This window comes from Rhyacophila brunnea, unplaced genomic scaffold (genome assembly GCF_057557595.1).
Source record: "Rhyacophila brunnea isolate RB1 unplaced genomic scaffold, BYU_Rbru_1.0 scaffold_2, whole genome shotgun sequence".
In the NCBI taxonomy this organism is placed as follows: Eukaryota; Metazoa; Arthropoda; class Insecta; order Trichoptera; family Rhyacophilidae; genus Rhyacophila; species Rhyacophila brunnea.
Window position 1 is genome coordinate 29,312,943 of NW_028232859.1, and position 23,228 is coordinate 29,336,170.

Below are 23,228 nucleotides of genomic sequence, written 5' to 3' on the forward strand. Positions count from 1 at the left end.
TGCATAATTATATCAAAAGGTTTATCTACTCACTGAAATGCATAAATACACTGTATGATGGATTGCTGTGTACATACAACACTGTGACTGCCAACATTATATATACTCAAGTAGAAAATAATTTAAATTATTATTATTTAAATAAAAAAGCGTTTATTTGTATTACTGAATAAATAATATGTGTATTATCAGTTAAAACATCACGTCATAATTACTATCGATCATTACAAGAACGTACTTTGGCAGATTAATAAAAAAAATCAAGAGATAAGACCTTTAAGTAAACTGGAAACAGAACTATTATACAATAACATACATTATTATTGTAACATTATTATAAAATGAAAATAAATTGAGACACATTTTTTTAATTGGCTCTACAATTCGATTAGGATCTTTTTTGTTTTTACAAGATATTAGCCACTTGCTCAATTTATTAGGTCAATATTCTGCGTGTAAATATACCTACATTAAAAAACCAACATTTATTTTTCGCCAGACCTGGTATTCGAACCCGGAATCTCGACAGTATAGGTAGATACGTTACCGCCCAGTCATCGTGTGCGTGGGGGACACATAATATAACTAATCATTTTTAATAATATCCCTTTGTAAATAAGAGTGGTCGACGTATGTACCTACATAATTTCAATTTGAATGACGTCATTATTATTGTCCGGGTCCGTATCCTCAGTACTGAGTGTAAATATAATAATTGTTGCAGACACAATAATGGGAAATTCATTTGTAAATTAGTTACACATCCTGCATAGTCTTCATATAGTTATACAATTATTATACTACTTACCGTTTTTTTAATATATGAAAACATTAATTTACTGGGTAGTCATTATTAATTAGGTAATATAATAATGTCGTTACAAATATATCCTACTTTGGAAAGGAAAGGTTAAACTTTGGTTGCCTACGCCACTGGTGTTTTACAACGTAGTATTTCACCCCTATTTTAGATTAAGCTGTTTAGTACCTACATAATTTCGGAACAATAATTTAAAATATTTTTTATTTACATCACAGGTGTAGGGTACCTTACATCAACCAAATCGAGGGTACAATATTATTATTGGGGTGTTTTATGGAGCGATGGTAGTTGGTACCAACATCGCCAGCGAATCAGCATGGACTCAGTCTGATAAGTATATTTATACCGCAAGGACGTTAATAGTGTTGCTGCCCTCTGTCACATCTACAATAAGAGGTAGGCTATTATTTACAATATAGTTAGTAATAAATTAAAATTGTGTACCAAATTAGTCAGGCAATGAAACTAATAGCTGTGCTGAAAATATAAGATATTCATTTATTTTATACACACGTCACAGTTAAGTACATGAAAATTCACACGTTTTATGATAGGTAGAATTATTATAATGCATTTAAATGTATTTTTAAGCGTTGCTAATTGGTAGAAATAATGTGATATAAACCATAATATAACCGATTAATGTGGAAGGCATTAAGCCGGTGACTTTGAAAAGACATGAAAATTTGGATTGATTTAATTTCCCACTTGAATACTATATTGTATATGTTTTTTTATGTAAAATATAAACATCGAGTTATTACGTATATCATAGAGGTGTATTAATTAAATATTAAATCTCAGTTCATAAAATACGTTTACTTTCACGGTGTCAGAATAGTATTGTATTATAATGATATTTTTATATTTTTGAAAATGTGTAATTAAATATCTTTATGTACATACTACATTGTATTTTTATTATTATCATTTTAATATGTACTTACACTCGAATTGTATTATTTCTTTTTCAAGAAACACTGACTTAATCTATATATTATTAAAGTTGATTGGGAATACAATATTATCGTAAGTGTCTGCATATTATTAATCAAAATATCATAACGTACTTATACAAAGTCGTACCAACACAATTTTGTCATATTGTATGAATTGATATAATGCTTATTAGGATATTGTGCATAAATATTTTTTAGTTATCTAACGTTTTGACGAATAGTAGTATGTATTTACGTAAGTTACGTCACGTTGTTTCCATGGCAACGCTAACAAACTACAGTACCTAGGCAGTGAAACGTTTCATGCACCCTTTGGATACTGTTTGATATGTAAAACTTAATCGCCGGTTGAAATCTTTTATTCAGCCTGTCATCAAAATAATAATATGAAAACAAACATCGGAAAGCACTTTCTACGTATATTCGACTGGACATTATAACCATTATATTATCTGTTTTACTAACGACTAGGTATCACGAAATATAAGTACATATTGATGTATTCAGGCCTGGACTTAACATAGGGCTAAATAATTATTTGGATTATACTTCAGATTACATAGGGTTTAATTGACGGGGGATCGAAAACAGAGACTTGAAAATATGGTTAATTTATGAGTATAAAAATCTGTTTCCCAAATTGCCACGAATGAAATTCATACACACAAAACATCGATTATGTTTTCCTTCGATGTCAATAGGGATGGAAATGTTAATTTTCTTTGATTTTAATAAAATAATAGTAGGTATGTGATTTTTACAACAAAAATGCGAGAAGATTATTTTTAATAGGGTAGGTACATACATAATTACATACTATTAAATAAAATAGTTATTTGGGTATTAGCTAAGTTTCAAAGGTTAACCACCACTATATGTTTTTTCTATTTATATAAAAATAATTAATAAAATATATGAAAAGTTTTTCGTAAATAACATATAGGTATTATCAATGAAAATTTCAAAGATGTACCAATCAATAAACTGTGATCACATAGCAATTTTTCAATATGTTGTTACAGGTAGGACCCAGTTACTTAGTTACTTACATAGGTATACAAACATCTTTTTTATTAAAAAAATATTTAACATTATCATTATTCGTAATATTCGTTTTTTAACTTGACGTTTGAACAACCTCAGAAATATACCTAGTTGGAAAAATCATAGAAAACATCTTACTTCGAGTGGGATTCGAACACATGCATTTTACATTCCGGACGTGTGCTATATATTTCGGTAGAATAATAATGTATGTTTCTTTACGCTGTTCTGTGTATAGGTATTTATTTTGGTATTTTTAATAATAATATCCATATAGTTGCTAGTTGTTTCTAGTAATTTGAATGTCAATTCAATTTCTCGTCAATAGTTCAAATTTTATTTGTAATTCTAGTGTATCCAGTTCCTAATATACATTAAAATCTAGAGCAGTAGGTACTGGATGAAAGGTATATTAACAAGTCAGCGATGCTATATCAGGCTTCATCGCTTTAATTAATTTGTAGAAGAGTTTAGTTTCATTTTCGTACAAGTTTTCACGGGGGCCGTGAAAGTTGACGGCCGCGTTAGTGAAAGAGTGGAGGGGCGTCGAATTTCCCGGCGCGTCACGTCGCCCCGCGAAGAAGCTCATCCCTCGCATGACAAGGCGTCGTTTTCTCGACAGGAATAGTTTGATAGTGAATTGTTCGGTTCGTGTCGCCATGGACGATAAATCTTTTGTGCCTCTCACATGACAGTCGACCCATCCTGCGCTTCTTATTGAACTTTCACCCTCGATTTTACCAGACTTAAATACCTCTAAGTGTACCTACACCTGCATAAATCTACGGTGTGATAGTATCAACATACTTCTAACTGGTTGATAACAATAGTGGGCTTAGAAATATTCATGCGGAACGTCATATACCTACATAAATTAAAAATAAATTCAGTGATCAGGTACAATATGATACCTACTTAATTTGAGGTAAGTACCTACGTCTTTACACTCATTTAGCCGTAGGCGGCTCTAACGGGGGGAAATGGGGTCGTGCTACCCCGTTAAATTAATTCAATTAAAAATATATCTGTATTAATTATTATTCCCTAAAGATGGTTATCGCAATTGATGGCTTAGCCATAAATATTACTACTTGTTTCAATAAAAACACTTTTCAGTAGTTTTCAATATCATTGTTTTATTATTGTGTAATTATAGCTAGGCCTTACTGAAGTACAGTGACGTCCCGTGGGGGTAGGCAGATTGAGCGTCGCTTGGGGGCGGCAGTTGCTCGAAGGGCGGCAAATCGAGGAGAATCATCTCGTATATATATAGAAATAGTTACCTAAACTTAGTAATAACGAAAATATCTTTCCATTTAAAAAATCAGGGTTGGAAAAAAAATGTATTAATCAACGTAAAAGGTTTAGCAAAACTGTCATTTTTTTGTCAGGTTCACAATGTGTAACAAGCCACTGTGTCACCAACGCCAACAAATCCCTATTTTGAGGAAAAATATTTAAAAACTTAATTTTGTATGTTTTAGTGATATATATTTTGTTAGTACCTAATGTATCCATACAACACATTTCTTAGATATTGGAGTTATGAAAGGATGATAAAAAAATACTGTATAAAAAATGGAGCGGCATTTTGGCGCTGCCTAGGGGTGGCATTTTGTCTAGGGACGTCACTGCTGAAGTACATTACAACAAACATAGGGGTAATATTGATTTAATTTAATAGTTTATGGTAGTCTATTATATACTCTATATAAATACAAATTTTTCCATGCTCTAGAATTATCTAAGTTTAGTATCTTCTTAATAATTTATCGACCGGAACGCAATTTTAAATCTATTGACGAAACAGAGCACTATTGTCTAGACTCTAGGATTTCACAAACCATTCCATTTCGAGCCCTACAGAATGATAATAATTGACTCTGATTTGTTTTATTTATTTTATCCTTTTACATCCATCAACATATTTTGACATTCATAATACGCAGTTTATTTACACGATTCTTAATTAAATTATTTTGACATTATGCAGATAATGTGATAAACTTTGTGTTCGTATTAATCTTTGGGTCACTGTGATAAACTCCTTTGAAAGATTCGTGTTTAGTTCTTCGATGACGCTTGTTTGAACCAGTTTAATGTTACATTCAGTACTACTTTTAAAGTATTGTGCACTCGCAGTCATATGAAAAGGGAATAATAATTGTCCATCTTTATTATTAATAATAATATAACTTGATCCTGCATAATACGCAAGTCTGTGTTGACGGATTAAACTTAAGTAGGTAGGTATGACAATATAATAAACAATTTCCCATCATTTTTCATTTAGATTTAAACCTATGTTCCTATTTAGAAGTTAAATTAGAAATATGTATCAGTAGATAGACATAGCCTATAATTTGGTGACTATACTAAAAATACCATGCCCGTTCATTGCATTCAGGGAACTCAGAAATAATGGGAACTGAAATACACAACGGGTAAGGCGATAACAGGTAACCGACTCGAGTAAGGATGAATCCGGGTTAAGCTTACACACGTGTCTAGAATACGTTTAGCGTCGAATACTAAAAACTGCTCTCGGTTTATGCATTTACGCTCCTTTAATGTTGGTGTATTACACACACTATTGCACGTGCATAATGCGTGCTTCATTTTCGTAGGACACTCACACATTCAAAAGCCTGCTTCACCATGCGGCGTATTGAATATAGCCTATTGGTATTCTATTTATTATCTGTTCTGTGATTGCATTATTTCAATAACAATAATTAGGTAAATTAATAAAATGATTTAAGATAATCTACATCATTGTATGTGTTTCTAAAGCCCGTATCTACAATTGTGTGGCAAATACAAAACGACACTTTTGTTGATATTATTGAATATTTATAAAATTAATTTTATACAAGACTTATGAATTTTCATAAAAAAACAGCGAAATACAAATGATTTGAACCTGTTTAGTTTAGACACGAAAGATTTTTGACGACATTTTTAATGCCGACATGTTATATTAGGAACAAGAATTTTCTATACCTAGTGAGTTAAAAAAAACAAAACATTTTCTCCTCGACACTGACAAACATCTTTGCAACATGTTTTAGAATTTACATCTTTAAAATCAGATAACAGTGTCATAGAAACAACAGTTTTACTTTATTTTTCATTTAGTGTTTATAAATCATATTTGTGTCATATTATCTCGTATGTACTTTAAATATATCAGTAGATATTATTAACGGTTGAGAAAAAATGCATTTTTTATGTTCCCAATCTTTTCTTAAACACGTGTTTTGCCCATACACCTGAAAATATTACCATCTCCTGATTTTAAAATGTCAATAATAATAATAATATGACAACGTTTGAGTGTTTCAAAATGTTATTATTTTTATTGAATTAAGCAAAAAAACATACTTGAAGGCCGAAATAGCTATCGACCAAACACATTATAAGATACAAATTACCTATTAAACTTGGTATGTGTACTAAAATTAAATTTGAATGTTGGCTCAATCAACATAATATTGAAAAAAAGTTACAGTAAATTCCTCATGTATGTAGGTACTATTTTATAAATAATAAGGTACCTACCTATTTTCTTTGAAAAATGTAATGTAATTAATGTTATTTACATCTTTTTGAAATCAGCAGTCGCGTAGGTAGTCCCAGTTGTCAAAATTTTTCTAGGACTTGTAATAGGTATATAAATTCAAGTTTCAACGTTGAGACTTTTCATGTGTCTAATAGATAATAATAGAAAAATATTGTCATTTAATTATTTACGTTTGAATGTATTGTGTTAAGAAATTCGCTAGATCCTTCTCGGAGCGTTGGTGTTCAGTGACGTGGAAATGGCAGTTGACACTTGGGAGGTCGCGGCCAGTTGATTCTGGCGCGGAGAGCAGCCGGCACACGAATTGTTGCACCTGGCTCGCGATATTGCGTTTTTCATTTTTGTCAAACATACACACGCGGGTCCGTTGCCAACAAAGATCCGTAGGTAATAAATATATTATTACTTATCATTTTCTCAACATGTCTATTTTAATTAATTATTATGTTGCGAATCCACTTCAATCAAACGAATCATGATAGACAATTAATAGGTATATTATATTAATATAATCTACCACGGTTGTTGAAAAAACTATTTTGTGGAAACTATTTGTTAAACTCGACAAAACTCATAAGTAATAATATGAGAATAATTACAGTAGCCGAAATAGACCGGAACGGACCGGAACGCAGCATCGAGACTAGGTATCGCTCCGTTTCGTGGAATATTTATAAAATAATTACATTCTGGTTCGTGAATTACCGAGAAAATATTAAATTCATTTACATTAGGTACATTTTTATTCTCAAAGTTGCTGCAAAGAAACGCATGGTAGGTACATTTATTATACTCATCCAGCAGAAGAATTGACACTATGTAGAAATATGAAATTTTTTCAATTCTCTTCGTTTATGGTTGATTAAGTAATGTTGTTGAAAGGGACTAGCACTAGATGGAAAGGTGGAAATGCACGCACCACAGTGCACCGAGAACTTGGATCATTATCGTGGTCACAATGCGTCACCTACACACACATAGGCGGCCTGGCCTTACTTTTCATTATATTTTGTATAAGAGAAATATGTTTAAAAAAAACTTTATGGCATAAGGCATATAATACGCAAAGAAACAATAACATTGGAAAGCCGTATTTAACTATTTAATAAAATAAATCCGTCGGCGAAAAAAATCACAATCTACCCCCGTTTCAGACGAGATACCGGTGTCGCGCTCGTATATAATATAGGAGGCCTTTGTATTCGAATAAAGGGGCGTTTGTATTATGTTTATGAATGCCCCAGAACTGATGAGTCAACGCATGATTTCGCGTTATAAATTAGAACATAAAACTGGCTGCGGTAATAAAAACAAGTGTATCGGCGGCTTGAGAATGTAGCGGCCAATTACAAATATAGGTACTCACATAAATAGTTTTTGTATGAACATGTGTCAATAACAGATCTGTTAATTACCTACAAGAACTTATATCAGGGACAGTGACATCATTAGGCATAGTGCAGCGTTTGAAATGGAAAAGTTTACGAACCGGAGCGCTCGACGATTTTCTGAAGATATTAACATAGTTATCAAATTTTATGTATCTCTATATATATAAAAAATCTCGTGGCACGGTGTTTGTGGTCGTACTCCTCCGAAACGGCTCAACCGATTTTTATGATTTTTTATGTATATTTGTTAGGTATGAGAATAGGTCGTAAAGTATATTTCACACCACTAGGTGATTAGGGTATCTCTATCCAGAATTTTTTTTCTTTTATTTTTTTGACATTTTTTTTTATTTGGCATCAAAAATACCTATAACCCCAAATTTTCACCTTCCTACCCCCACCCTCCCATTTTTTAATCACTATTTTAGTATTTTTGTATGAATAAATTTAACCGTCGTTCGTATTTCAAACAGATCGAAATTATTTATGTTGTTGAATGACAGATGGCGCTACGTCTGAGAAGAATTCAAGAGAATCGTCGCGTCATTTTGAGATTTCATTCGGCATATCACAACGCAGTGCGTGCAAAATTGTGTACGATTTATTTTAATTTATCTATTTATGTGCGTGTATTACAGTGAACAATGCCAGCAAGACGCAATAAGGCCCATTTGGGCCGTCGAACGAATAAAGCAACAAACATGCGAAATAGTAGAGCAGAAAGAACAGACGAACAAATCCAACAAGATAACGAAAATGTGCGTGTGAGCATGTCCCAATTGCGTGCATCTCAATCACAAGAGGTACGAGCTGAACGAATCAATAACGATAATTGGAACGGAGTCAAGCGCGCCGGTTTGTAGTTAACACACGCAGAGCAAATGACCGACAACGCCAACAAGTACATTGAGCATTTACATCCGCTTTGTTCCTTCGTCTCGCATTCGAGTACGAGCCAGATATTGAATATTCCGCTCATCCATTGAACGTTCAAAACCAAAGGCCAAGTGTACCACAAAGTAGGCTAATTGCTGCCAATGCCAAACGAACCACATAAATTTCTACAAATCTACTTCACGGGCGGTGAGGACAGCGGAGCAGAGGTGGCATCAATCGTGTGGATGCACGTTGCGGCTACAATAACCTCAATTCGCCTAATGCTAGGCGCGTCGTCGGCGAGCTGGACGCCCTATTGAATGAGCACAATGAATTATTGAAATTCTTCAAATCACACATGCACGAATTGCAAAGTGACAATCACGCTATTGTCATCAATCCTGATAAAACACCAGCTGGAGAGCACGTGCGTCGATTCAATGCGCCTGTTGTTGACGACGTTGCTGGAATCATGGTTGGCGATCGCACATCGACGCGAGAAATCGTGATTCGAAGAAGAAACAATAATCTGGAGTTCATCGTTGACACACACCGTTCATACGACGCTCTCCAATATTCGCTAATTTTCTGGAAGGGACAAGACGGATATTGCATAAACATTAAACAACGAGATCCCGCCACAGGTAATTCATTCATTATGAACATAATTGCTCATTTTGAATTGAGAAAATGAATGGTTGGTGTTTTTTTGTTTTTATCGGCGGTCATCGTCTACAGCGCTCCATTCCTCTTTCTGTCATAGATCCCATCCCTACACACTTACAATACATTCGTTATTTTTTATTTAACAACCAAAATATTCACTAGAAATAATTTATATGGCAGAACAACGTTTGCCGGGTCAGCTAGTATTTCATAAAAAAAAATAAGCGTGTTGGATTTTTTGTTATATGACCTATCTAGCTCAGACGGTAAAATTATATTTTCCACGAGGCGGAGCGATAATTTTACTGATTTCACGAACCGGAACGGCGCTCCGGTGCGTTCCGGTCCATTTCGAGACCTGGCATAGTGCCTCTCTTAGGCAGACCTAGAATGTCGTCCCTTTTCTGTTGAAGTCTCAAATTTTATGCAAATTTGTTAGGTAGGTAGCTACTTAGGTACGAGGGTGGGTCAATAAGTCCTTAGAAAGCCGACAGGTGGCGCGACTAGTACTGTAAGCGGGTTGTTTTCATGCAGCGGCACTACCGATTCAGTATGCTGCGAAGTTTCAATCAGATTGGTCGGGTTGTTGTTTTTTATTTTCGTACATTTAAAAAAAAAATTTGCTTATTTACAAAAATGGAGAAAATTGAGTTTAGAGCTGTTATTAAACATTTTAATATAAAAGGGTTAACAGCAAAGGAAATAAAAAATGAGTTGGATTTAGTTCACGGCATATCTGCTCCTTCACTTGCAACTATTTATAACTGGTTAAATGAATTTAAACGTGGTCGTACATCAACAAAGGATGAACCACGCTCAGGACGTCCTGTAGAGGTGACTACACCAGAAATGATCAATAAAATCCACGATATGGTGTTAAGTGACCGAAGATTAAAGTTGAGTGAGATAATTGAGGTTACAGGGATCTCAAAAGGTAGCGTCATTTCTATTTTACATGACAAATTGGGCATGAAAAAAATTTCTGCAAGATGGGTGCCGCGTTTGCTCACAGTCGACAATAAACGCAATAGGGTGGTGGCCTCTAAAGCCCTGTTGTCGCTCATGCAACGCAATCCGGATGAATTTTTTCGTCGCTTTGTGACTGTAGATGAAACATGGATACACCACTATACTCCCGAGACGAAAGAACAGTCAAAGCAGTGGATTGCGAAAGGCGAACCATGTCCAAAGAAGGCGAAAACCGTAAAATCAGCTGGTAAGGTTATGGCTACTGTATTTTGGGATGCACGTGGAATTATTTTCGTTGACTATTTGGAAAAAGGAAAAACAATAACAGGGGATTATTATGCATCTTTATTGGACCAGCAAAAAAACGAAATTGAAGAAAAACGGCCTCATTTAAACAGGAAAAAAATCCTCTTTCATCAGGACAATGCCCGTGTTCACACATGTTTACGATCAATGGCTAAAATTGAAGAATTAAAGTTCAAATTGGTCGACCACCCACCGTATTCGCCAGATTTAGCCCCCAGTGACTTTTTCCTTTTCCCAAACTTAAAAAAATGGCTAAGTGGACAACGTTTTTTTTCAAATGAAGAAGTCATCGATCGGACAAATGCTTATTTTTCTGACGGTTTAAAAAAAATTGAGAAACGTCTAACCAAGTGTATTGAGCTCCAAGGAGATTATGTTGAGAAATAAAAAAAAAAAATAAAAAAAAAACTGTTTTAATGCTTTTTTCTAAGGAATTATTGACCCACCCTCGTACCTACCTATTTTGTTGGATTTGTCGAAACTAAAATCTTCTTAAAAATGACAAACACACCATCTAATGAGGATTAGAGAATTTCGCGAAACCCACTCTCAAACAAGGGTGTTTTTAGGTACGTATTACCTACAATACATACATTCGATAGTTTACCAGAATTTTTTATGCTTCTATTATTGAAAACTGTGATTTATGTGATTACTGATTACTGTGAACTATTATTGAAACTGAAGGGAAGCTTTATGGAAAACCGTTACTTATCTCAAAAGTTGTAATATTTGTATTCGTTCTTTCATTTGCCGCCCCTAAGCAACGCATGATCTCTGGCTACGCACACTGGACGCCACTGACCAGGAATTACTCAATCATGATATAATAATATGGTCGTGTTTATACAATTATAATGTAGTTGTAGATAATTAACACAAAGCAGAATTGTGACGAATTATTAAGAAAACTTTTTTCTTAACAACATTCCATAAACGATTGTGAGAGTGTTTTCACTTTCTTTAATGTCGGAATAATTTATTTTTTGTTTAGGTACCTACCAATGTAAATCTATAAGCATATAATATTATATATACGTATAATATCTAGGCTGAAATAATAATAAAAAAGAAAATAACACGCGAACGAATCATATTATAATGTGCATGTTTGATCAGTCATGAATATAAAAACAGAGAAAATACGGCGTTTCGTACGAAACGAATCATCCATATATCTACTTATTATTGGGTAGAAATAGGAGAATGCTGGTTATGTACCACACTTACGAAAAAAATAAGGATAAACACTAACAATGCATTCATTACTGCCCTGTCCTGAAATGACAGTATTTTTAAATATAGAATATAATATACATATCTAATTGATTGGTAAAGCGATTGTATTTTAGTGAAAAGGCTACTAATTTTCAGAAAATTGTCTGTTTTAATTTACAGTGCTAATACGTAATCTGAAGTATTATATTATTTTACTTACTGCTTTTTAACTGTATGTACCTTACCTGCCTACACACCAGTTCAAATAAGATTTCAAATCAATTAAAATGGGTAGGTACTTTGAAAAATAGCGAGTCTTTCTTTAAATGTCTCAACAGGATATAATATGAAAGTTTGGCAAGCCTATGCAGATAGTATCAGATGACATTTTCCGATAGGGCGCACGCATGAAGAAACTACCATTGGTTTTCCATATTAAGTGGACGTATTATATATTCCAGAATTTATACACCGGTTTACTTGACATAGATACCAAAAACTTTTCGTTTGGGCACGTGGTCCAATTTCCATGGAATAGCTCTATCAATTTTGCAATAGATTTTGTTCCTATCGAATTCTTGCTTTGTTTTTCATGTACCACACTGATAACACTGATAATGATAACTAATATCCAATGATTTATTTTTAATCTTTAAAAACCTAAAAATAGTGTACCTACAACCATGTAGATACAATATTATGAGGTGGCCGCCCATGTAGAAGAATAATTATTATATTCACGAACAGAATATCAAATGAATATAATCAAAATATTTTAACGATATGTACTTACGTCTTATCTTTTAATTACTGTAATACATACATAGCATAGGGATTCGCGTGGGGATGGACACGTGTAAGTATTTGTTTCACGTTAATTAATCTGATAGTATCACATGTCATCAATTTTCTAAGCTATTGAGCAAGGGGCATTTTAAGTCATCCAACACGCGTTACTGTCTTACAATAATGCAATAAAGAGTAAAATACCAATATTGGTGATATTCTATACCAGTGGTAGTGAACCGCCACGTTCTGCACGCATGGGAATTCTACTGGCACACGAAGTAATTTAGTGTGATTTTATGATCGCATACATTTGAGGGGCTTGGAAACAAAAACAGAAGTTGCTATTTTCGTAAAATCTTAGCAAGTCAACAAAAATGTATAAATTTTTTCGAAGAGATATGTCTTCAAAATAAAATATTCTAAAATGTTGTATGTATACTAATAAAAATAACATTTTAGAATAGTTTGTTTTAAAATTATACCTACCTAAAAGAAAGAATTAAAACATTTTTGACTTAAGGTACCTACTAACATTTTACGAGAACGGAAACTGCCATTTTTGTTTCCAACGAGTTTTTGTTTTGTTATTTTGTTCAATGCGACCGCTTGAATTAAAATAAAACATGTATTATAACCATAATAGAAAAATAATTGTTACAAAATCAAAACGATTCGATGAGCGGTTGCATTACAATGCATTGTAGGTACCTACCTGCTATAGCTATGCGATCGTCCACTGTTATGCGAAGCGAATTCAACCACTGTGAAATTTCAGCCTAAATGCGTAGTCGAAAAAAATGAAAAAATCAGTGTAATTTTGATATAAAAAATTAGAATTCCTGGGTAAAATCACTGTCATTTGAATGTACGCATTTAATTCGGTTGTGATGATCGTATAAGTAAAAAAATCATCGTTTAAATGGAACAGATGATATGCCTGTAGGGTTGAAAGCCGTTCTGGTTCGGCTGGAATAGTTCCAGACAATAAGACCTTGACCCAGATCCAGGGTGAACCTTTACCACCGAACGAAACGGAATACTGGCAAAATGAGAAAAGAAAACTAAATCTGATGATGAATGTAACTATATTTCTGGGATGAAAACCGCACGAACGAAAAGGCGATCCGACTGAGGATTTTTTTTTGAAAAGGTCTTGATAAAAAACATCAACTTCGGTTCAGGACGGAAACACTGATAATATTGAGGAATGTTGCGAGGGCTGTTCCATGCATATATTTTTTGATTAATATGTTTGGATATTGTATACTTTATGATTGGTGTAATATTATTTTTCTGGGGTTTATCTACAGCGAATTCGCAGCAGTAAACAATTATTACCCCATGGAACACTAACACTGCTTCCCAAACTGTAGTTCGCGACGTATTCGTTTGAACATTTTTTCGTAAATTCACGCAGTGTTGCGAACCGCATTATAGGTAATCAAGTCAAAATTTTGGGAAATCAGTAGAATTTTATTAATGATCCATGTTTCATATTCTGTCGCTCGATGCCCGAGTAGTAGGTATTTATTATATCCCCTCTTAACATTCATAGCAGTTTGGCGTAAAAATATAGCACTTACCTACCTACATCTAACTTTTGTACATTTCACATGAGGCGGAAATTATAATAGGTAGATACTTTACTTCATAGAAATGATACGGTTGGTGACAATGACAAGCATAATATTGCGAGTTTGGGAAACGTTTAGTTAGAACAAGCTGTAGTATTCTAAAAACTCTCATATACACGAAAGTGCATAATTAGCAGTCTTAATATTCAAATGAATGTAATATTAGTTACATTCATGGATTTTAACATATCAATTTGACATTCAAAAGATTTGTCTAGAATATTGTTATTTTAGTTTATTTACTTCTTCTTGACAGTGCCGTCCCGTAGGGGCAAGCAGACTATGCGCCGCATAGAGGCGGTAGTTATTCGAAGGGCGGCGAATTAAAAAAAAAGAATGAATTGCTGAATATTAATAATTAATCAATTAATAAAAATTCAGCTTACTGTTATTGATTATCTGTAGCCAACTAAATGTTGAGAGAAATTCCCAAATCATTAAATAACACACAAGTACATTTTTTTTTTCAAACGCAAATAGGTAGATACTACTCCAGTAAATGACAAAATAATAAAACAATTCATTACTGCCGTGGAAAAGTCTCAAAAATTACTTCACCCAAAAAACTTTTCCCCGGTGCCGACTAAATATTCACTCCCTATTAAAAAAATCTTTTTGTTTCAGGTAGAAGAGTATGTAATCATGGAGAATTTCATTTCCTGACAAAGCTTGAACGAAAATAAAGATGGCTCGGAACAATACTTATTCTGTAGAAGCTCCAACAAAGTTCCTTAATAATCTAAATGCCGCATCCACCGCTATTCCCAATTTTGGACACCAGAGACGCTTCACAAGTCAGAAACAATCTTCAAGAAAAGGCATTTTTACTACCAACACACTTCCCAATCGCATGAGACGCGAATTACGAAACAATTGCAGTATTAGACAACAAGCGGATGTAATTAGATATATTTCAACAAAAAATACAGCTGACACCAAAAAAAATAATCCGCAAACTGATAAACTGTACTTCCAAAATGTATTTACTCCAGATGTCCATTCGACTCCGATTTATCAAATCAGAAATAAAACGCACAATATACCAAAGAACTCTTCCATGTCTACTTCCTTTAACACAAAACAGAGCGGAGTCTGCCAATCAAACCATTACCTGAATGACTATGAACTTTTTAAAACGGCGAATCGGGATACAGTTCCTAGCATATCGAAGAAAATTGATACCGAAAGTCATCATATCACAACATTCAATATTGGCACTTCTACGATAGGTTCCGAAAGCAAAATCATCAAGAGAAGAGGTATCCGAGGAGTCAGTTGGATTCTGCGACTCGCTCTCAAAGACACATCTATAGGAAGAATTTATCGAACGCAGATTGGCTGGGTGATATTAATTCTGGTCATGTTCATTCTCATCGCAGGATTATTGGTCCACTTCTCAAGCAGTTTTTCCACATTTCATTTGGTGTCCTTTACAAATTTTACTAGCACCCCACCTAAATTTGTGTTGGATATTACTAATTCGAGTAATGATACTTCGACCACCGAGAGGTATACGACATATAATCCTTACTCGGCTGAAATGAACGATGCCATTATGTCAAATAATTTGAACGAACAGAATGACGTGCCTTCAACTTCAGTAGAAGTGTTTATATATGACGTTGAAAACCACACCGCTTTCGGTGTTGTTGAAAACAATAAGACTGAAAATATAATCAAAGATGGAGTCAGTAAACAAAAATCAAAGATTGAAGATTACACCAATCAATTGACGGGTTATTGCAGAGGATGTAGAAAGACCTTAGATGTTTGCATTGCCCTTGCTGATAGTGGTATTCCAATGTGCAGGCCTGTCATTGACAAAAGGGATCCCACAGGTAAGACTGACTTATTAAATTGTAAATTCTTATTGGATGCAAGCACAAAATACAATTAAAATTCAATTAACATCGCAGAATCTAACTACACAAACTGAAAATTGTATTGATGAATAAAATGTACCTTGGTAACTGTTTATCGATTTTATTACATGGACACGAATGTTGAATTGAGTTGAGTGAGAGATTGAGTTGAGAATTGAGAATGTTGAGAGAGTTAACAGCTATCTTTTTTGTTTTTTTAAATAATCAAACTAAGAACTAAAAACAGCAATTATTACTATTTTCATGATGAAAATTTAAAAATCCAGATTTATGGAGGAGTTTAGAAAAATATCAAGCGAGTGTCCGCTGTGCAAAGTGGCCACTTTTTTTAGCATTTGCAATCATAGCCTTTAACATTTCAGCCTTCAAAGTCTTGATTTCTTGGCCATTAGTTGTTCCAATATCTGTAGCTTGTTCCCATAAACTTTCTCTTTGAAGTACTCTACGGAAGTACACCTGGGGAGACTGCTAGACCCGCACAATTGTGCTACACAATTCTCACTGTGTTAACAAAACAGATGAATTTATTTGAATGAAAATTATTATAATTTACATAAAATTTTGTGGTGTGTTTGTACGTGTTCATAATTACTTTTCTATGCTTACCAATTCAACCATACTAAAAATAATGTTCTTGAATGTGTAATGTAATAGTTTGATATGCTCCTTTTTCTATATTTTATTAGTCTAAACCAGTGTCTGCCAAACTTTTTTACTTCACGGCACACTGATGAATGGGATTTGTTCCGCGGCATACCAAATAAAAATGCATTAAGAAAGGAAATGTACCTTATTAATATGAATAAAGAAAATCATAGTGTAGGTAACAAATTTTTTAAATATTTTATCAACATATATGTATGTACCTACATAGGTGGTAATAATTTTATTAGTGAGAAGGATGCAATTGATTTGTAGAAAGAATTCTGTCAAAACGCGGGTTCAAATTAGATAAACAAACACGTAACTCCTCATCTACCTTCTTTAACTGCTCTCGTTTTTTTAATTTCATTTCCACGAGCGCTGAAAAACCAAATTTACAAAGATACGACGATCCAAACGGCAACAGAGATTTAATTGCTGTTGTAGCCAATCGAGGATATTGACTCCAAAGCGATATCCAAAATGCTGACAACTCTAGCTCAGAAAATGAGGCTTTGTGCACAGGGTCGTTTTATAGATCTATTAAAATTTCCTCCTTTGTTAGTGTCAGGTGTGTACCGTCGAATCTTGCAAATGGATTCATTTTTTTAATTATTTTTTACATTTTGAATACAAAAATATGTTAAAAAAGAATAGTGAAATTATATTGCAACCAATAAAGTTTCCATGTATAAATTATAATATTATAGTTAAGTCTAACAAGAATAAAAAGTGAGAAAGTAAGAAGAACATAAATATAACGAAATCATATACGAAAAATGAGGAATAGACAAAAAGGTTATTATATTACATGAATACATTTTAAATTTGGTTAATATCCATTATATAAAATTTTGGAGATTGCGCGTTTAACGCATGACCCACTGGTACATTTGATAACCAAGTGATGGAAAATACTTAGAAAATGATGTGTATATACCAGTGTCGCGTCGACTACTATGTACGAATGTGACATAATATTTATTTGAATATGTACATGTTGAATTTATTTAAAATTGAAGAAAATTTAAATGAATAAGCATTATTTAAAATTAACAGTTTTGAGGCTTCTTCCGTCGCGGCAAACTAGTGTACCGTGGCACACAGTTTGGCAGACACTGGTATAAACTCTTGGAGGGCCAAGATTTTTTTAGATGAATTCTAGGTAAACTGTATTGATATGTTATCGTCACTGTACAGGCCAAGTAGCGTAACCCTAAAATATCAAATTGTTCAGGAAGTGAAAAAAACTTTGGGCATTGGATTTACTTATTATTTTATTACAAATTGAGTGGCTTACCTGTACGTACCCTGTGGCTTACGTTTAGAGAGGGTTACAGCATTTGGCTTGAATATTTGTCAAGTTACAAATGGCTTAAAAAATAGTTTTGAATTATTTTGATATAAAATATTTTTTTGGGATTTATGATACTTGGCCAGTTCGTGTAAGAGTATGCAATAAATCCATTACCATCAAAATCTCATTTTCGTGAAAAGTGAGGGTTACAGCAATTGGCCTGTACAGTGACGTTATATCTTTTCTCGCGATTTGAGTGTAATAAATAAATAAGTTTGTTAAATTGTAGGCTGCGGGGGGTTCTGTGGTCTCGAAATAGAAGCATGCCATCTGCTGGATCACAAGCATTCAATATACACATGCCGCCCACTGGAAACATTGCAACTGTGCAAAGCGGATGAGTGGAGATGCAAAAACAATCTCTGTGTTCCTGCCGTAAAGAGATGTGATGGTCACATCAACTGTTACGATCGCTCTGACGAGACTGATTGCAGTAAGTGTACATACTATTAGTTGAGGCATCTGTTTCTAAATACATGGTCAAAATCTAACAAGAAATACATACAATATAATATTCTATGTATAATTTCAAGCAGTATGTAGTGTAAAGTAAATTACCATGTTCGATACTAAGTGGACCACATGGGCCCATGTGGTCCAGAGTGTAGGTGGTGTATTAAGACAATTTCTAATATGAGAATATACGATGGAAAAAAGAAACTACCGTTCAAATTTTTATATCTCAAATACCTCATTATTGGTGTACTAAAACCAGTTTTTGTTTATTTTCAAAGTATATTGCATAACCCTAATATGACCATATGACCCCAAATAGTCCTGTATAAATTATTATGGTATTGAGTGCAAAAAAAAGTTATTTTTATTCAATTCATATAACAATTTAAATGTACAATGTATGAAAACATGCTTACCGATAACCAACACATCAAGAAAGTGACAAGCCAGAGTGCGTCCTGGCTTCCTTTCATAACTCTATCCGAAATCTAGTCCCAATCCAGTGGCTGGCCACCAATTTCGCACTTCAAACATACGATAGTCACTGGTAGCTATAACTAGTCAGTAAATTTTGCATCCGTCTCTTCTTCTCTGTTCTACAGGATCATCTGACATTACTTTCTTTCTGGTTAATGGTCAATCGTGACTTAAACAGCAGTCTCCTAGTCTTAATTTATTGTGTACTGGAATTGTCATTGTGCTTCTGTCAAACTAGCAGTTCAGTGCTATCAAGTAATTATGTATTGTCATAATAGAAAATGTATTTATGTCATAATGGAACAGGCCATTGATAACTTACTATTCTTCTTTCAGAAATCTGATGCCCATAAATTCATCAGAATTTTAGACAAACCCATTATAAACGATGTTCGTAATCCCAATTTAGTACCACTATTCTGTTATTTTTCTCGATCCGAAATAACACAGATTTCACTTTGGGCTATTCCTTACAAGGTGGTTACCTACAATAATTGGTAACACATTGATTAAGTTGGTATGCATTTCACGTGAGGTGTCTCTATTTTTGTGGAGCTCAGCCAACTTCATGTGGACTGATGCATTTGTATCTATCGTGTTGAGTTGAGGCGGTGGCTGAGCCGCCAGTGTCACAATATTAGTATTAACTTACAAAATCACCGCATCTCAATATGTAATTGTTGTACTCTGTCTACCTCTAAAGCAGTTAACACAATCGTCAGCGCCTGAGTTAAAAAACTACATGCCAACAGTTCACATCATGGAATAATTAACTGTCGGAATAGGATACAGCATATTTATCACTTTTTTAATTGATTTTGGGGTTAAGTCATATGCAGGACAATGTTCAACAGATTATCTTAGTTAGATTGAAATGCGCCCAGTATATGTAAATAAACTCCTAATCGAATCACTTTTTCTATTCCAAATAGCTTGTAATCTTGCCAAAAACTTTCACTGCGGAAATAATACATCATGCCTGGAGAAAAAACGTAGGTGTGATGGAATTCTGGATTGTTGGGACGGTTCCGATGAAGTGGACTGCACTCCTGGTAAAATATTATTAAAACTGCTTAGATATATTATACATTATTGCTGCATTACACATTATTGGCGATCAGAACACCAGATTCGCATCTGTCATATATATTAGAGTTGTAGTCAAATTTTATGTCTATAATGCTTACGAGTCACTTTTGTGATTTCAATTAAATAGAGGACAGCTCAACACTTAAATAATGAATACACTCATATTAACAATGTCAGTGAAATTGATGTCTTTTCTAAATCATTAGGCAACATTACACATTTAATCTGAATTGCTAATCGAATCAATCAAAAATCAAAGCGGTTCAGTTCTTCAATTTGCTAATTATACGTGCAATCAGGATCACGATTATAACCTGCCTATGTGAAATGGCTCAAGGAAACAAAAGTAATTAACATGAGACCTTTTTTGTAGTAGTGAGTAATTTGACGGCTCTCGTTAGCAAAGAATATATTATTTGGTCTTTGGTCAATTTGTAAGTGGAAAACTGATATTTCCCATCAGAAGATTATGTATCTTCAATTTCTCCGAGAAAATAAATTCTATAAATCTAACTGTCAGATACCACCTATAATTACTTCAATATGTAATTTGTAGTGACCAAACCAAAGAACTCACAAAACTGTGTACATAATTCGCAATTACCAATTTTTCACTTATCGAATATTCATTTTATAACATGCCATTGATACATAATATTCTGTTATTTATATAAGCTGAATTTTTTCTCGCAGCTTGTCCTGATGATGAATTCACATGCACAGATGGAGAATGCATTCCGCGCATTTTGTTCTGTGATGGGTTGGAGGATTGCAAGGATGGCAGCGATGAGCCCAGAGGGTGCGGCGGTTCGTGCCGGCGCCACGAGTTCAAATGCTCCAACAAGAGATGTATTCCAAAATGGCGGGTGTGCAACGGAACCGATAATTGTGGCGACATGTCTGACGAGCTCAGTTGCCCACATGTCAAATTGCCCTCATGATATTATTGTCTTCCAATTAGAAAACCAATTGTCACTTGTCAGAGGGTGAAAGGTTAAATGAATTTTGCATATTATGGTTTACAAGTGCTTTGAAAACATTATTCGATCGTATCCCATCATGCTCAACTAGTCTTTTAAAGTAAGAGAAGTTATTGATAATTGAATTTTATCAAGTAATTTATTATGGTAAACTGCTTCAATTACTGCCAAAGAAATGAACTCATCCTATTGTATATTGAATGATAGCAACTTAATGGAATTTGGGGAGTCTGCTCAATAGCTGATGATTGTATTAATTATTAAAATTGAAAAAAATGTGTTTGTAGTCTTAGAATTGATTTACTGTTCTTAAAAATAATTCATTTCATTTGTCTTAGTTTTTATTACAGTGAAACCCCGATTTTACATGCCCGGAATTTCTGTTTTCCCGCTATTTGTGTGTAGTTTCCCAGTCCAATTTTATTTTAGTACATTTAATTCTTGGTTATACATTGTTATTTCCGACAATTTATGTCTGAAATATTCAAAATTCAATTACATAAAATTAAAAAACCAATTTATCTGAAGACATTCATTCAATTCAATGCATAGCAATCATTGAAATAAATTCTAGACACGTGCGTGAGTTTCACTTTAGACATGTCTTCAGTGTCCCGAGACCAAGTTACAACATTCCAGTTCAAATGTCTCAGTAATGAAAAACAATACCGGTTCAAGAGGAAAGGACCATTCTCAAAAAGGTGAAAGAACAAAAACATATTAATTATAATAATATGTAAAACCAATTTGCGATTATTAATAATTTTATTATTTTTACGTTTTCCCTTTAAAATATTTTATGTGTCGGTCCCTTAAAAATGTAAAATCAAGGTTTCACTGTATCTGTAAACAGTAGGAATACAAAAGATTGAGGATACCATAATTATTGTAATATGAGATTGAATATCGTTGTTGAAACAAAAAAATTTGTACAGTAAAACCTCGTTAATACGAATTCCATGGGACCGAAAATCGAAAAAAAATTCGAATTACGAAATGTATGGGGGAAAAATATTAAAATTTGAATTTTCATTAATTTCGTTTACGATCATAGATGTGCCTACGAAATTTTCGATTCCGTGTGTTAATGGGTCATAAAATGTCAAGATTATTTATATTACCTTCTTAAAAATAAGTCATTTTTAAGAAAAATCTATCACAATTTTCAATGACTGGGTCATGAAATAGTGTTCTTTATTACGATTTATTGAATATTTTTGTATGGCAGGACTCTGAAATCATTTCGAATAACGAAATTCGAATTAAAGGTATGGTTTAATATGAAAATAATGTCCAAGGGACTTTTTTTTTGTGAAAATTTCGAATTATCAGTGTTCTTATTAACGAGGTTTTACTGTAACTCCATTTTAATCGAAAATTGACGTGAATTGACACTAGATGGCCGTTGTTGATGTCTACCCATCTTGCAAATGTCATTCTAAAAAAATTGTAGCATTGTTTAATCATGGATGATTTAACTCCATATTTGTAAACGAAACCATGTTATTTGTTTCTCCTGTATAGTGTTTTTGGAATTACACAATTTTCTAGTTTCAACGAATCAGAGATGTAGTCGCAAAACCGCTCCAGACATTTTGCAAAACCATTCTGGACATTTTTAAAACCCCGTTTCTTATAAATTGTATGACAGTTCAGAATCATCGTCGTTTTAGGCGATAAAATGAGAAAATAAAATTAGGTAAGAAATTTGCGATATTTTGTCAAGCAGAAAACGTCACCAGAGCAGGTTTTGTGATTCGATGACTTATCTATTCCACTGCGGCAAAAAAGTGTCAATTTATTGTTTTTGATTAGTACTACCATACAGAATGTTGTTTATTAAATAATGTTAATATTTTCTTTTTAGAAAATACGTGAAATAAAATAACCTATTCCAATGAAAAAATTCAGACTATTAAAAATAATTGGGTTCACTTTATTTGCTATAAACAAGTGATTGAGATGTTTGTGTGTGTATAAATATTTTGTTTTTACTATTTTTGTAGATAGATACGAGTTCTGTAGTACAAAAAAGAAGAAAAAGTAACATACTTAAGAAAGACAATAAATAATTTTCTTAAATTAA

The 23,228-nt window shown here is 33.4% G+C and overlaps 1 protein-coding gene across 4 annotated transcripts; it reads left to right on the forward strand.

Moving 5' to 3' along the window:
• The first annotated feature begins 1,147 nt into the window (after positions 1-1,147).
• Positions 1,148-23,226, forward strand: LOC147072171 (uncharacterized). 4 transcript variants are annotated; one of them, XM_085947468.1, is made up of 5 exons: positions 1,148-1,219; positions 14,883-16,096; positions 18,370-18,573; positions 20,006-20,125; positions 20,856-23,172. In XM_085947468.1, the coding sequence occupies exons 2-5, from the start codon at positions 14,944-14,946 to the stop codon at positions 21,101-21,103; spliced, it is 1,725 nt and encodes a 574-aa protein (XP_085803594.1). In that variant the 5' UTR covers positions 1,148-1,219; positions 14,883-14,943; the 3' UTR covers positions 21,104-23,172. The 4 variants fall into 4 exon arrangements, with proteins under 4 accessions (XP_085803594.1, XP_085803593.1, XP_085803595.1 ...); XM_085947467.1 differs by lacking the exon at positions 1,148-1,219 and adding an exon at positions 4,893-5,072; XM_085947469.1 differs by lacking the exon at positions 1,148-1,219 and adding an exon at positions 4,893-5,068.
• The last annotated feature ends 2 nt before the right edge of the window (positions 23,227-23,228 follow it).